General features: G+C 45.0%; 1 protein-coding gene across 5 annotated transcripts in view; it reads right to left on the bottom strand.

Moving 5' to 3' along the window:
- The window catches only part of CNTN4 (contactin 4), a 245,715-nt gene that overhangs the window by 9,655 nt on the left and 218,990 nt on the right, over nt 1-17,070 (bottom strand). For 4 of the 5 annotated variants that reach the window (XM_039695312.1, XM_039695311.1, XM_039695313.1 and 1 more), the window contains 4 exons: nt 4,788-4,963; nt 3,597-3,717; nt 2,395-2,553; nt 219-368 (listed from right to left, as the gene is read on the bottom strand). In XM_039695312.1, the coding sequence (XP_039551246.1) occupies nt 219-368; nt 2,395-2,553; nt 3,597-3,717; nt 4,788-4,963 (606 nt within the window). The remainder of the gene's footprint in view (nt 1-218; nt 369-2,394; nt 2,554-3,596; nt 3,718-4,787; nt 4,964-17,070) is intronic. The other variant, XM_039695314.1, reaches the window with a different exon arrangement.

The raw sequence follows: 17,070 nt of genomic DNA, 5'->3' as shown, positions 1-17,070 counted from the left end.
ACTGGACATGGCACTTGGTGCTATGGACTAGTTGAGGTGTTAGGGCACAGGTTGGATTTGACAATCTTAGAGGTCTCTTCCAACCTCATTATTCTGTGGTTTTCCTTTTCATATTTGTTTCTTCTGTGGAACAGCCAGGGCTCCCCCACACCTGGGGCATCTCTTGGCATTTGTTCCACAAAGATTTCACCCTCAGCCCCCTGCCCAGCAGCACTTACGAGCCTCCTCAGTTCTTCTCTTCTCGGAGGGCCTGCTGGGCTCCCCGATGCCGATGAGGTTGGCAGCCACCACTCTGAACTCGTACTCCACCCAGGGGTTCAGCCCCACCACCGTGGCCGTGAACGTCCTGCCGTCGATGACCTCTGGGACTGGGGTGCAAGGAAATTAAATACAGATATTAAAACACTGCTGGGAAAAAGGCATGGGGAGATCTCGTTTCCTTAGAGGTGAGGGCTTAATGTAAGTACCAAGAAGGATTGATAAATTTTCTCGCATCTTTCTAGCATTTTGCCAACTGCAAAGAAGTGAAAGAGGCAGCATTAAACCCCAGTGCTTTTAGCTCAGAAATTCCTGCCATTAAAGACTTTCTCCAAAATTACCACAGTTTGGAAACAAAGTGTCAAGACAACAGGTTTGGAGGGTCTTTATTTTTCTCTTTTTGAAACACACTGTTGTCTCTGTTTAACGGTTACTGGAACAAAATTAACCTCTGACGGAATGAGCAATTACATCATGGGATTTTTCCCTCTATCAGGAAGATAATTCTCCTTAAAGACAGACTGGATGACACGGTCTGTCCCTGAGGGATGTCTTTATAGACCACAATTACTGTTGTATATCTCCAGCATGGCAACAAGAGAAAGGAATTCATTCTGTTTTCCCTTAAACATTCATGAGAAAAATGGGTGAGTAATGGCACTGACTGCACCCTAAATCTTTGGGTTGCCAAACCTGAAACTACTTAATAAAAGCAGTGCTCTGCAGCCAGGGAAATTGCTTTTCACATCAGGGGCCAGAGCTGGCCAAAGGAGCCCTGGGTGGGTGCTGAGGTGTTACATGTAGGTAAAAATCTTATGGAAGAAAGTCTTGTAAAATCAGGCCTTGTTACTTTGGCTGAGCTAATAGCTAGCCTGATAAGTTCCTGTGAGGAACCTGTCAGCTTTCATAAGAATAGAAACCTGTTACAGTGAAAATCTACTTATTCCCTTAAGAAAAAAATTATAAAAATGAAAATCAGTTTACATAACAATCTATTCTTATGAAAAAATAGAAAGAAACTATAGAAATAGAAACAATAGAAATAGAAACAAAAAATAGAAAAAATAAAATAGAAACAATCTATTCTTATGAAATTTACACCTATAAAAATTAAAAGTCTATCCTGTGAGAATCTGTGGAAAAAAAAACAAAACTGTCTAGATAAGCATGTACCCTAACCATTACCAACGAATAAACTGAGTTTTGAGACTATTCTTATGAAATTTACACCTATAAAAATGAGTTTTGAGATGTCAGTAGCCAATCAGACTCAAACACAACACCTAATATGAACTGAATAAATAAAACCCCAGCTATCCTGCACCAAGCAGCAGCGTGCTGTCCCTCTCTCAGCCCCTGAGGGTGGGTTTGCCCCCCTGGAGCTGCCTTACTCTTGGGTTTCCTGCTTTTGGGATGACCCAAGAGTCCCTTTTTCCCAGCCCGGTGGTCAAAGAAAGAGTCGGGATTCTTCAGCTTGTGTTCACAAGGTTGTTTATTATCTGTTATCTAAACTATTTTCTCTCAGACCTGTAGAGGTCTGTCAAGGGCACACTGCCCTGCCCTGAGCTGGTGCTATTTCTTTATACTAAAAACTACATGTACTTTATTTATCATTATTTTCCAATACCTATCATCTTTGTTAGACTGTCCACTTCTACTTTAGGCCAATCTAAATGTGCCAGCATCACCCAGATCATGGAGGCTAGGAAGAAGAAGGAGGAAAGACAGGAGAACACCCAAGTCCCTTCATCCCAAGTCCCTCCATCTTGCCTCCTAGATCCCTATGGTAAAAATCCCAAAATTCCACTTTTCACCCTGTGACAACTACTGTTATGCTACTCAAACTTTTGTGACTTGTAATTCTTCATACAAGGTAATTTGCTCCATGGGGTAAGATCAAAATCCCAAGTGTCTTTGGCTTCCTGCCAGGATCTCCGAGCCCCTGCCAGGGGCACAGTGCACCCAGGGCACCCCGAGGGATGTCCTGGCACCTTACCTGTGCTCACTGCCTGCCAGCCCCGCTGCCAGGGGCACAGGGCACCCCGAGGGATGTCCTGGCACCTTACCTGTGCTCACTGCCTGCCAGCCCCCCTGCCAGGGGCACAGGGCACCCCGAGGGATGTCCTGGCACCTTACCTGTGCTCACTGCCTGCCAGCCCACCGAGAAGGGCGTGCGCGCCTGCACCGCGTACATGGTGATGGGGCTGTGGTTGTCTGCCCCCGGCCTCCAGGACAGCTGGGCCGTGCTGTCTGTCACCTCCTCGATGGTCACGGCCTCGGGGGGGCCCGGGGGACCTGGGGGGTTGCAGGAGAATGGAGTGACTGGAGGAGGAAGCGCTGGTTCACCTTGCCCTCCTGGGGATGGGGGACAGAGCAGCTGGGGCAGCTCCAGCTCTGCTCAGCTGGCTGGGGTGAGGGATGAACCATGGGGGGACACACCAGGGTGTTGTGCCTCACTTCTGGGGTGGTTTTAAGCAGTGAAGCTCTCCTGGGAACACCAGGCAGGGAGAGACCCCTCTGCTCCATCCCAGGGCCATTGCTGCCCCAGTGGTGCCTGAGGCTCGGTCTGTGCCCATCTCAGGGAGTCACAGAATGGACCTTAAATCCCATCCTGTGCCACCCCTGCCATGGCAGGGACACCTTCCACTGGCCCAGGCTGCTCCAAGCCCCTTCCAGCCTGGCCTTGGGCACTGCCAGGGATCCAGAGGCAGGCACAGCTGCTCTGGGCACCCTGTGCTGATGTTTTAACATCCCTGGTGTTTTTAGGGAGAGACAAGATCAGTACTTTTATCAGCATCAAGGGTCACTTCCCTGTGAGAACTTAATATTCCTCCTGTTTTTGAGAACCAAGGGTAGCAGGGACAGAGCAGCACCCAAGTTTGCCTTCCCCAAAGTTATCAAGCAGGAAAATATAAATCATATTTCCATAAGGGCACAGACTCAGAGTAATTAATTACAGCTCTGTTAAAGTCAAACTTACACATCACCTGTGCATGGTAATGTATCAGTGAAGTCACTAAATCAGGTTTATTCTATCAAAGAATTGCCAATAGCTGGATGCTGCTCCTGCTGCACAGCTCAGGCACAAAGGAGCTCAGGGGTGCAGGGCTGGCATTCAGGACACAGACAGGTACCAGGGCTGGCTCTGTTCTGGGAGCATCTGAAACACTTCCCATGCTCTGGTTGATGCTGTGAACCCCAGTGTGTACTCAGAGTTTTTTTTTCTCAGATTAATTACAAGATGCTTGGCTGTCTCTGAGCCCAGGGATTGCAGAAGGCAGGGAAAAAAAAAAAAGAATTCTACAACACCAGCAACAACAGTAGCAAAATTCAAATACCTCTTACAATCAGGTCTGCAGCAGCTGAGAGCTTGTCCACACTTGTTTGCACCATACAGACGTATTTCCCTGCGTGCTTCAGCTGGATGCTCCTGATCATCAAATCACCCGCTGAATCCTGCTGATAAAGTAGGGAAAAGTGGTTACAATTACTTTTTAATGAGCCTAAACATCATTATCACATGAAGGACACTGTGACTAATGGATTTACTTTATGCTGGCTGATGAAAACATCAGCAACACGAGCCCTGGCCTGTTGAAATGACGGGAGTCTGCCTGGAAGGTGGGAGAGGGAGCATCCCTAAAATTCTGGCTCCTCCAAGGAGCAGGGTTGGGAGTTGTTGAGCCCTTTCCCCATTCAAAAAATGTGGCAATGCAGGACACAGGTTCACTCTGATTGCTCCTTTTTCTCTCTGGACATCCAGTTTTTCCCCTCTCTGCCATCCAGAGGCCCAGTTCTGTCTCCATCTCTCCTTCCAGGGAAGCCCAGCCCAGATTTGGAGATATCAGCAGTAGCTTCATGGCTTTGTGTCCCAGCCAGCATTTTGATTGCCCAGCACTTTTGTGCTAAAGATCACGAGAACAGAACTCTCTGAGGAAATCTTGCATCACACACCAGCAGTAATTTGTTTTCCAAACGCCAAGTGCATTTCTGATTAACTGTTGAATAGAGCTAATTAGGTTTCTGGATGTAGTGGATGCTGAGAACCTCTCTCAGTTTCTCTCCAGACACAAAGCATTTGATACATTGGGAATCTCAGGGAAGCCTCGTGGTTGTGGCTTTTGGACTGAGGACTATTAATAAGGTTTGTAATTTTAGCTCTGCGGGCCACAACAGGGGCAGTCACCCCAAAAAGCCATGGCTGCTGCTGCTGTGAGCCCTGTGCACCAATCTGTGAGTTCACCTTTTCATGATGTTTTTAAGGGATAAGAGCAAGGCTTGGAAATTGTATCTCCTTTTCCTTTCAGCATTAAATTTCACTCCTGACAAATGCAAACATGAACTGTCACCATGCCTGAGACCTGTTGCTCTCTAAAACCTCCCTCAGAGCAACATGCACAACCCTTCCCATTTTTATACCTCTGCTGAAAATTTTCCATTTCTCTCCTCCTTTTCCTTGCTGCCTTCATCCAGTTCCTTCTGTTAGCAACCTTTTCTGCATGACCCACCTTGCCAGATTTAATACTTACCCCTCCAACCCTTTCAAAGTGGTCCCCATCTTTCTCAAAGTCTATCAGGTGCCCGTTGAATGACCAGGTGAACACGATGTCCAGGGAGTGGTCGTGGGACACCTGGCAGGGCAGGACAATGCTTTCTCCAACTGTGACATCCATGCTGAAAGGGGACACCATGACCCGGGTTGGATCTACAAACAACAAAGAAAGGGGAAAAAAAAGGATTATTCTTGTTCTCTGAGGAGCAGAGACGTCGTAGGGCTGAGAGTGATCCTAAGCAGTGATCCCTTAGGAAGGTCCTTAAGTCAACAAGTGAATTATTCCGTCTTTGGGCTTATCCTTTCTCTAGAACTTAATAAACACTTAATAAACCCTCCAGAATCCCCTTCCAGCCACCATCCTGATGAAGAAGGAGGAAAGAAAAGGCTGGAAAAGAGTGCAGCAGATCTGAAAGGCTTGATTAAAACTTTTTATGAGACTTTCTCTTATTTGAATCTTCTCACTTCAAGAAGTGTTTCACACATACATGGCTCACCATGGTTACCAAAAAGCTGTTCTGTTGTTCCTAAATTAAATGTAAAATCACCAAAACTGGAATAAAAAGTTTGTATTAAAACCAGGAGTTGTTAATCTGGCCACACCTAGGAAAGCAAAGATCAGGCTGAGATTATTGTTATTTTATTTATATTGTTATTATATATTATATTATATATATTATATATTATATAATATATTATTATATATACAATATATATTATATTATATTATATTATATTATATATTATATATATAATATATTATTATATAATTATGTATTATATATATATAAAATATTGTTATTATATTTATACTGTTATTATATTTATATTATATTTACGCTCTGATGGATGGCTGCACATCTCACATCCTTTCCTTGGGAAAGGAGAGCCCCACAAAGAATGAAGATAAATGCTGAGTGATACCAGCAGGAGCTCCCACAGCATGGATCCCAAACCCTTGATGTGCTGAGCATTTCAGGGAGCTGAAGCAGAAGGGAGGCTCCAAACCAGGACATTTCCAAAGGGAAGCCCTGGATGTGTGACGTGGCAGGGTCGGTGTCACACAGGCAGCAGCTCCACCCTCGTCAGGACTAATCCCCTTCTCTCAGCTGGAGCTCCACAGCTCCTCCACCACTGGTTTAATTGTCTATTTTTCACCTCAGTGTGAGCAGAGTGGTGGCACAGAAAGATGAGCCACGACACATTATGCAGACTCCAGCTCCTCGTCTGTGCCCGTGAATTCCCTCTGCCTCTAAAGTTAACATTTCTCTTCCATTCCTGTTGACAAAAATGCAGCAATTTTTTCTACAGGGCCTCAGAAGAAATGAAAAGGAGAAAAAAATATTGCTTAACAATGAGACCAAAAGTCTGAAAATCATACAGAGATAGATATTTTTGCTTATTCCAAAAATCTACTCTGCACAGCTGTCATGCTAAAATAATACCAGCATTATTCAATCTCTGGTACATGACACCAAAATCTTAACAACTTCTTCCTGAGCCTATTGCCCAACTGCTTAAATTCTAAATTCTCTGCTAAAATAATAAAGATACAGCAGCACAGATACGGACTGGGCAGAACTGCCCACGGAAATCCAGGGGATGCAAAGCTGTTCCTGGATTTTCAGCCTTATCAAAAGTCTGCAGGAGGTGGTGAGAAAGATTTTGTTGCTGTCTATAGAGATTTTAGACCGAGTCCTCAGGGACCTGGCTGTATTATTTGGACAAGTTTAATTCCTCTGTATTTTGTGTTCACTTCTGACCAAGCAGAGGAACTCTTAGAACAACTGTTATGACAATTAATCAGTGAATTAATACATGAAATATTTCTCAGGTGTTTATAAACATGAAAGGAGTGAAAAATATAAAAGCTATAAATATATAGATATATAATATATACAACATATAATTTAGATATATTTTTTATATTTATATATCATATATAAATATATTATATATAAAAATAGAAGATATAATTGTATAGAATTTTAGAATATAGAAGAGATTCTAGAATACAGAACTCTGGTATGCAATTTGTATTCCAGAATTCTATACAATTACATTGTAAAATGTGTTAGATATATAATATAAAATATTCTTTATGGAATACTTATATTCTAGAATATAGTTAGAATATTATAGGTTTATATAGTTAGAACATTATAGGTTTATATAAAGCTGTATGGAGAGTGTTAAATAAAAAACATTTAAATAAAAACCTATAAAATAAAAAAAATTAGAGGTTTATATAAACCTGTATAGAGAGTATTAAATATAATATAATTGTAAGATTTATATGAATTTTATCAAGAAATGGGTGTTTGCTGGAGGCCAGAGCAGCTCGGCACAGCTCCTGCAGTCACTGTAGGAACTGTGAGTGCCCAGTGCTTCCAAAAACTCCTGCAGGTTTCAGGGAATCCTGGAATCATTCAGGCTGGAAAAGATCTTTTAAGGTCACCAAATCCAGCCATTCCTCACCACTGTCCCCAAGTGCCACATGCACACATCAGTGAAATCCCAGCTGGGGGAGCCTTCCCATGGGGAATTCCTGCTGCCATCCAACCCGAGCCCGGCCCGGAGCATCCCTGGGGTGGCAGGAGCACAGCTGGATGTGACACTGGCAGGGACAGTCTGTAGGTGTCACTGAAGGCTCGGGAACAGAGAGCTCCTTCCCTGCCTTCCACAGCTCTCAGGAGGATGCTCTCTGTGGGACAGAGGCTGCACTTCCCAGTTTTCCGTGGATTTTCCAGCAGCTCCGAGGAGCCCGAGAGCTCCTGGGGACGGTGCCCGGGTGGAGCAAACCCTGCCGGCCCCAGCAGCAGGATCTGGGTGCCCAGCCCTCCCTGCTGGGGTGCACCGAGGTCACCCCAGCTCGTCTCACCTCCTTCAGTCCCGCCTGAAATCCCGATTTTCCTGCCTCACCAGCGCAGTGCCGGAACTCGGGGTCTTTCTGTCGGATTTAATTGATTTGGTTTATCCTACAAGAGATTTTAACCGAGTTTTCTTTCTTCCTTGGAAGAAAGGGAGCTGAGCATCACCTCCCATCTGTGGGAAGGCTGTGATTGCTTCCCTTCTCTCCTTTATCCACTGCCCATCATCAGCCACGAGTGCATCTCCCGACGCTTTTGGGATGCTGGGATGCGTTTTGGGATGCTGGGATGCATTTTGGGTTGCATTTCCAGCTGCAGGACTGGGGCAGGGCCTGGGGGTCACAGTCTGAGAGGGAACCACCCCAATGGATTGGGTGTCCATGGGGAGGGAGGGTTTGTTTAGGGAAAGCAGCTCTGCTTGTCACACCCGTGGGGCTGTGCGTGTCACATCCATCTGCAGGATGTGACACGGGCTGCAGTGGCAGCACACAAGTGACACAGCCTCAGCAGGGGCTGACACTCACAGATAATGCTTTTTTTCCCTTAAAAAAATAGGTCAGAGCAGCTTTGGAATGAGGCGGGGAGAGCCAGGCACGGTGTCACCGGTTCTGTGCCAGAAGTGCCACAGCAGAATTCCCACGGACCACGGCGGGTTTCCCAGGGCAGGCGGACTCAGAATCCCATTCCCAGTTCAGCTCAACCCCGGGGCTGTGTGAGCATCTCCAGGGGATGGATCCAGCAGGGCCCTGCAGGTGAGGATATCTGAGTGCAGGTGAGGATATCTGAGTGCAGGTGAGGATATCCAATGGCTGGTGAGGATATCTGATTACAGGTGAGGATATCGGATTACAGGTGAGGCTATCCAAGTGCAGGTGAGGATATCCAATTGCAGGTGAGGATATCCGATTACAGGTGAGGATATCGGATTACAGGTGAGGATATCCAATTGCAGGTGAGGATATCTGAGTGCAGGTGAGGATATCCGATTACAGGTGAGAATATCCAAGTGCAGGTGAGGATATCCGATTACAGGTGAGGATATCCAATTACAGCTAAGGCTATCCAATAACAGGTAAGGATATTTGAGTGCAGGTGAGGATATCCAATGGCTGGTGAGGATATCCAATTACAGGTGAGGATATCAGATTGCAGGTGAGGATATTTGATTACAGGTGAGGATATCCAGTGGCAGGTGAGGATATCCAGGTGCAGGTAAGGATATCCAATGGCTGGTGAGGATATCCGAGTGCAGATGATGGATATCTGATTACAGGATATCTGATTACAGGTGAGGCTATCCAATAACAGGTAAGGATATTTGAGTGCAGGTAAGGATATCCAGTGGCAGGTGAGGCTATCCAATAACAGGTAGTTGCAGATGAGGATATCCAATGACAGTTGAGGATATCCAATTACAGGTAAGGATATCCAGTGGCAGATGAGGATATCCAATAACAGGTGAGGATATCCAATTACAGCTAAGGCTATCCAATAACAGGTAAGGATATTTGAGTGCAGGTAAGGATATCCAGTGGCAGGTGAGGCTATCCAATAACAGGTAGTTGCAGATGAGGATATCCAATAACAGTTGAGGATATCCAATTACAGCTAAGGCTATCCAATAACAGGTAAGGATATTTGAGTGCAGGTGAGGATATCCACTGGCAGATGAGGATATCCAATAACAGGTAAGGATATCCAAGTGCTCAGCACACAGTGGGACCTGTGGTGCCAGCCCTGGCTGCGGGAGGAGCACGGAGTGTCAGACTCCAATAAAAGCTGAGCTGGAACATGCTCAGGAGATGCAGCTCCTGTTGTTAAATCGGTGCAATTGAGCATTCAGAGGCAGATTAAACAGAGAAGGGATAATGTCAGCATTTCCAAGGCTGGCTGCAGCTAATACCTAAACGCTTATTTAGACATCTATCCCAGCACACAGGAGGAGGTCGAAGGAGAAGGAACAGAAGAGAATACTTGGGTTTTGACATATTTCTCTAGAATAAAAACATAAAACCCCTGCAGAAATCAAAACTCCCCTCCACAGCCCCCAAATGAGCAGTTCTCTCCGACTGTGCTACTTCTAAGGGAAATTTTCCAAATATTTACTCCTTCCTTACTTCTTCCAGCCTTGCCTTCATTCCAGTTTGCAATTCCATGCTGCTGGGAAGCGAATGGGAATGTTGTACAAGATCCCACAGAATCATGGAATAACTAAGGTTGTAAAAGACTCCAAGATCATTAAACTGATCATAACCCAAACTTCAGCCTACTCTGAGGTCTGCAGTAGGGAAGGTCTGTTGGAAATACTCCTGACTGATATTCCTTATGAAGACCTGGGCAGATGAGCAACAAATTCCAGTTTGATTAACCAGCTAATTGCCTATTTCTCTCAGATTAGTTTTACAGTGTTAAAGATCCAGATATATTTCTCCTTGTCTGCATCAACCATTTCCTGTACAAGATTTTAAGATGTGTTTTTCTTGTAGGTGAACTCTAACTTGAGCATTTGGGACTCATTTTCCTCTTATTTTGAAAACCAGCATGTTCACCAATTCCATTTTGGCTTTTATCAGTGGGAGTTAATAAATGCATCTCAGATCAATGTCCTCTATTTGCAATGACATTTTACATTATTGTATTGATCCCAAGGCAAATCATGTCTGGAGATAATAAAAATCAATCCTGGAGGATGTGGTTTCTATGAGCAACCAAAGAATCAAAGTCCAATACATGAAAATACTCAAATGTGCTCTGTTTTTTTTTTTTCTTTCTGTTTGTGAATGAAATAGTTATCCAGGACCATAAAGTCAAAAGCCTCTGAGACCTGACTGGTGAAACTTCTGGGAGCTTTGAGTGCTCTCTCATCAGAGAGAGGAAAGAGGGAAAGAGTGCAGGAGAGAGGAAAATACAGCTCTGAATTAAAGAGATTAAAACCCAGTGAATGAGTGAACACATAGAGGAATTAGCAGAGCAAATTACAGCTGAATGGACTGAGTACTTCATGCGGCATGGCCAAAATTGAGATGAAAAAGAAGTGGGGAAAAGGTTAAGTATTTACAGTATTTGGCCTTTAAAATATCCCACCTGTGAGCTGTGATGAGTCACACAGATGCTTTCAGGACCAGGCACTTGGCTTTTATGCCAATTTATCCCTTTTTTCCCTGCAATCAGCTATTACACACATTCTTAACAGAAGATTCTGCAGCATTTCCACCCTCTGGTGTGTACTACAGCAGCTCAGCCTAATAAAATATAATCCTATTAAAAGGAGACACTATCAGTTTTGAAAAGGGACTTTAGGCCTGGGACTAAAGTCACTTAGCTCTGATTTTAGAAATATTTGTGCTTAGTGATTAGAGCTTTCCTTGCCATCAGGCAGCAGTGATCTCTGCAGTGAGCCATGGCCCTGCATTCAGCGGGGATTAGGGAAGGGAGGGATGGAACATCTGACCTTTCCTGGCAGAGCACAGACTCAATTCAGCAGCACGCTGGGCTGAGCTGGGCCTTGAGGACGTGCTAGAATTGCTGTGCTGAAGGAGGATCCTTATCTTGTTTGGCTGAAATCTCCCCCCAGCACTGTGGGCACATGGGATTAATTTTAGCTGGGAGCCTGAGCCCCTTTGTCAGGAATTTTCTGTGAGGATGGGAAAGCTGTTGTAAGAGGAGACTTTGGCTGTTGCTCCCTGTGATCTGTCCCCTCCAAGAGCAGCAGTTTCCTCCTCATCTCCACAGATGGAAAACTCTCCAAGGTTGGTGGCAGAGTCTCCCTGGCAGGATTGAGTGCCCCCAGTGCCCAGAAGGGATTGGGCAGCCAGATTGCATTCTGCACACCCCATCTGCATTTTTGGGTGTCTGAATAATAAATGAAGCTTATTAAAATCTGAAAACACATTAAGAGTGGAACTGCACAGGGGGATGCTGGGGAGGGGTGTGCCATTAGAGCAAATTCAAAGACAAAACATCTGAAAATGCATCCACTCCAGTGGGAGTGCAGGGAGTGAGGAGAGGACCCAGTACTCCACTTTAACCTCCATTTCACCCAGTGCAATGCAATCTGATCAAATCAAGCTCTCTCCATACAATTGTCACAAAGCAAATCACATGTAATGGGCTCTGGAGACGACAATCAAATCTGTCACTCAGGGAAATTTGTTCTTGCTCTTTGCAGCAGGATGCAACAGAGCCTGATTACACCAGGAACCTCAAACACCCTCCTCCAGCTCTGCAGACTAAAATAAAACCCACTTCACTCCAGAGCTGCCTCAAGTGAGATCTGTGTGTTTGACAAATGATCCAGGCGTTGGTGACAACCTTTGTGGATAACCTGGGGAATTCAAGGTGTCACCTTTTGTGGATAACCTGGGGAATTCAAGGTGTCACCTTTTGTGGGCTATCGCTTGTGACGAGCTGGTATCTGTCTTTTCAAGCATAGAATCATCTGCTGTCACTGCAGAAATGATGGCCAGCTCACAGAGAAGGTTAATCAAATGCAGCAGAAATCATCTCTAATCTGAGATAAACTGCAAGGCACTCAGGGATCAGTCACTGCTCTCCCTGTCCCACCAGGCAGGGGAATTGTGCAGATGTGATTCCACGGAGCCCACGGACATGGTACCCAACAACATTTTACCCCTTGGACCAGCTCACCCTCTGGAGCTGGTTCTTTTATGGTGTTTTTACAGGTTTTTGATAGTGATGATCATAAATCAAACATTTCAGGAGGCAGCAGAGCAGCAAAAATACAACATCCAGGCACTCAAACTGCAAAATCACTGCCACAGTCTTTGCATTCTTAAGGCACAAGTGTGTATTTTAGGCTTTCCCACAGGAATTCTGTGCCTGTTATCCACCCTCCTCATCAGCACCAAGATGTTTGGAATTAGCTGCTATGCCAGAATAAATCCCAAATTAAGAGTCATTAGGAGGAGAAGCCTCTTGAGCTGTCAAATCTAGGGAGCAGCCAGAAAATCCCTGGCTGGACTTTCCAGCTTCCCAGTGAATGATCCACAGCTTAACCATCCTTAATGTCACACAGATCAAGGCTTGGCTGTGTCATCCCTGCCTTGGGATAAGCCAGGCTTGGTGTCCAGGACATTTATCGAGCCCAAGACATTCATCTTCCCACCTGTCATTGTGGAACTGGAGCTGGAGGGGAGCACCTAAAACCAGGACAAGTTTTATTATTTTTCTACTCTTTTTTTATATATATTTCTTTTTAACTTATGGCAAATACACATTATCAAAAAGTACCTATAAGTTAAACAAACAAAGCACAACAGCTGCAATCCTCAGGACGTTCCAAGGAGCTGAGCCAGGCCCAGGGAGGCACAGAAAGCAAAAGCAGGGGTGATTTTAGCTCTGTCCCACAGGGAAGATGCCCAAGGGAGAACAGCAAGGACCCAACCCCTCCAACACCAATCTGAACACTGGGACTTGGAGCCACTGCCAGATGGGAACAATTAAGCTCAACAATTTCATCAAAAAGAGGATTAGATAAGCAAAAGAGGAGGAGGAGGAGTGCCAAATGAAGAGGAAGGTTGCTGCAGTGTGGGCCCAGACTTGGAGTAATTGGGAATAAAATGAGTTTTCCTCCTCACTTTCTGTCTGACCTTGAGCAAGTCATTAAAAGTCTCTGCTGCCTTATTTGCCCAGCCTATAAAGTGGATCAGGCCTTCATTACAAACTGTTTTGTCTCCCTGCACCTCAGTGCACGGCAGATATTTTTATTGAAGATGAACTTTTATTTGCTCACAGCAGCCTGAGCAAGCCTGACACCCAAACACCTATTACAGAACAAACCCCGTGACAGGGGGAACAAAACCAACCAACCAAACACTGAAACCAAACTCCCTGGGCCAAACAGGTCTCCTTTGTTTCCTGGTGAGGATGAGGTTGGCTCGCCATGCCCTGTGCTCCCTCCTAAGGAAGTGACTCACTCTAATTAGTGGCACAGAGAGAAGGCAAACCTCCCTTTCTGGGGGCTGTGCTCCTGCTTTGCTGCCTGCTGCTGATGGCAGGGGCAGGGTGGAGGCAGGATCACAGGTGAAATGAAAATAACAACCCCCAAGACCATTCCTCATTAGAACTGGCTCAAAATCCTCAGCACCTCCTCTGCTGAATAAATCTTCCCTGCAGAGCATCATTAAAAAGTGTCCCTGACATTTCCGCTGTTCTGTGGCATTTTGCCTCAAATTAGCCAGGAGTTTTTCTTATGTAAATAATTCCAAAGCCAGGATTAAGATCCATTCTGCAAAGACACACACGGGGAAGTGCAGGAGCAGCAGCTCCACCTCTCCTCTCAGCCTGGGTTCAGTGCTGGGCTCAGCCACGGTCTGGAGTTTTCTCCCAGACACTTCCACTCGTGGCTCTCTCCTGCAGGGAATGGTTTCATTGTCAGCTGCTCAGTTTAGCTCCCAGGACGAATGGATTTTTACAGAGACTTTACTGTGCCCCTAGCACGGGAACTGAAATTTTCACTGCTGAAATACTGCTGATTTCCTAAATAAACTCTGTATTCACATATATTCACAATGAACCTGGAAGAAAACACAGTGCTAAACCCTACAAATTGGATTGGTTCTTCATGGCCCACTTAAAAACCTCAAATTAAAGCAAAATTCATATTCTAAGTGTGTGTGTGACTGACACAGACAGAGGCAACAAACCCAAGCCATGGCATGTCAGTTCAGTGATGAAATTCCATGTATTTCAGAGTCCACCTGCTTCTGAGTCAGGAACATTTGCATTTTGGGATAAAGATAAGGGACTCCTGTCTCCATGTGATCTCTGATGGGATTGCCCATAATCTTGCACTAACAAAAAAGGAAAATCAGGGAGGAGTCCCTAATGTTGAAGAACCTCCTCCCCCTCATTCAGCAGTGCTGCAGACACCCCCTGATCTGTCCCAGGCTTTCTGGCTTTTATTATCTGATAATAACTCTGGGGAACCTGTTGGCAGTCCAGGCTCAGGGAGAACAACTCCCATCAGCTCAAATCCTCAGTGTTTGGCTCTGCTGAGCTGCTTCCAAAAGTGCTCCTGAGAAAATGCTCCACAGGACTGGGATTTCCCCAAACACTGTCCCAGATTCTTGCCTGCAACTCTCTCACCCCTCCTCCTCCTTCCACAGCAAATGTGCTCTCTAAACACTTCCTCTGTCTCTTTGATGTTAAAAACATCACCCAGGGGCCAGTCTGCTGTGAGTTGCTGATTTCAAGGATATAAAGTTCATTTTCTTTATTCTCCCACACTGCTTCCTTCATCCCCACCTGAAGCAGAGATCTCCAGTCATGTTTAGGTCATCATCTCCCCCATCCCATCACACTGAACATCTCACCTTCCCCAGTGCCACTGCAGCACCACGTGCTACAACAGCCTCAGCTTTCTGGTTTACTGCTTCTCCTTTTGGTCACCCTGATTCACCCAGGACTTGTGGAATCCCCATGGAAATCCTGCCTGGAAATTCATCCCACTGCACGCTTGGAGAGAAGGACAAGCTCTCTGTGCCCTCCTCAGGGAGAAAGACCAAATTCATGCCTTGGTGCACAGAGCAGGCTCAGAAGGCAGGATCTGCTCAGCAAGGAGGAGAACACCAAGCACAGATTAAAATGTTCAGTGCAACTGTCCTGTTCCATCCTCTGCCACCCAGAGGAGCTCCACAGAAACACAGCCTCGAGGAGACAGACCTGAAATCCCTGGTGACTGCCTGCAGGGGCACACAAAGCTGCAGGAACTGAGATGTGGCCCCTGATCTCTCAAATACCAGGTTGGACAAAACAGAGAATATCCTGAGCTGGAAGGGATCACCTTCCACTGTCCCACTTTGCTCCCAGCCCTGTCCAACCTGGCCTTGGTCTTGATCTTGTCCAGCACAGTGATTCAAATTATTTCTTATAAAATAGCACATTTTTGGTTCCCAGCCTATTCCTCTGTGTGAACGTTGAGGTGCTGCATTGCAGCTAAAATTGATTAAATACTGTAAATTCTGGCCAAAAAAAAAAAAAAAAAATTGTAACATGAAAATTCTGGCAAAATCAATCCAGTTCCAGGGATGGAGCATCCACAGCTTCTCTGGGCACCCTGTGCCAGGGCCTCAGTGCAGAATAATTTGTTAATTATGATTTACGTCCAATCACACACATAAACTCACTCACACACACTGCATTTACTCAGATTTAGATGTGATCTGTGGCTTTGTTTCAGCCACGCTGGGCTTTCATTTGTATTCAGAAACTGACAAATATTTTAACCTTTCTGAAGTGCAGTATACTAAAATAAATTGAAGCGAGTTGATGAAAACTGGTAATTAACCTGCTTTTGTCTCATTAAGGGTCTGTGTTTAACCCATAGGTCGTCTCCTCTCCCAGCTGATGTATGGATCTGATCTTCAGTGATGAGCCAAACAACCCAGCCTTGTATTGACCATGGAGAGCTCCTGAACCTCCTGCTTTTTTGGGAGAGGTCAGAAAAATTCCTAAAACAAAAGTGCTGAGCTTTTAAAGGCATTATTTGTACTTTTTCTTTTTTTTTTCCTGTTGCGGGAGAGGTTGCAATAATGCTGACCCTGCAATACATTGTGAGTTTAAGGTAAAAATACATAACAAAAATACTGGTTTTGTTTCCCTCTGCAGGTTATTCAAACATAATAGTTGAACTTTTCTAAAAATATATTTTTTCCCACTTTATGTGCTGAATCAGGTGTATCTATAAGCATCAGCACTTGATTCCCTTATTTACCTGAGCAATTTTCAGTTTGAAGAGCTTGCAATACATTGTGGGTTTAAGGTAAAAATACATAACAAAAATACTAGGTTTTTTTCCCTCTGCAGGTTATTCAAACATAATGGTTGAACTTTTCTAAAAATATAATTTTCCCCACTTTATGTGCTGAATTAGGTGTATCTATAAGCGTCAGCACTTGCTGTAGTGTTGATTCCATTATTTACCTGAGCAATTTTCACTTTGAAGAGCCTTGATGTGCCTGAAGGTTGGCTGGGGCTTGGAAGGAGAAAGGAGGAGGTGCTGAGAGGGAAGAATCTGTGGCATTTCCCAAATCCAGAGGCAACATTTCAAAGAGCTGCACCCCTCCATCCCAGGCACCCAGTACCTGGAGAAGCTGCTCCGTGGGACTCGATCCATTTGAATTTCTGCTTTGAAAAATATCACTCCAATAAGGCTGGAGATTAGTCCAAAACTGGCACTGGAGCAAGGCAGGAGATCTATGCTTTTTAATATCAAGCTCTTCACCAAGATGACTTTTATCATGTTAATGGCTGAATCACACTGATTGTGAAGGAGCCAAAATGAGGCAATTAGTAAGGGCTGTGACAGCCCCAGCAAACGACACACGAGGTTTGCAGTGGGAGCCAGATGGATATCTTCAATATATTTCT

Source organism: Passer montanus, unplaced genomic scaffold (assembly GCF_014805655.1).
Source record: "Passer montanus isolate IOZ18808 unplaced genomic scaffold, ASM1480565v1 scaffold9, whole genome shotgun sequence".
Classification (NCBI taxonomy): domain Eukaryota; kingdom Metazoa; phylum Chordata; class Aves; order Passeriformes; family Passeridae; genus Passer; species Passer montanus.
This window is presented reverse-complemented; position numbering and strand designations above follow the sequence as displayed.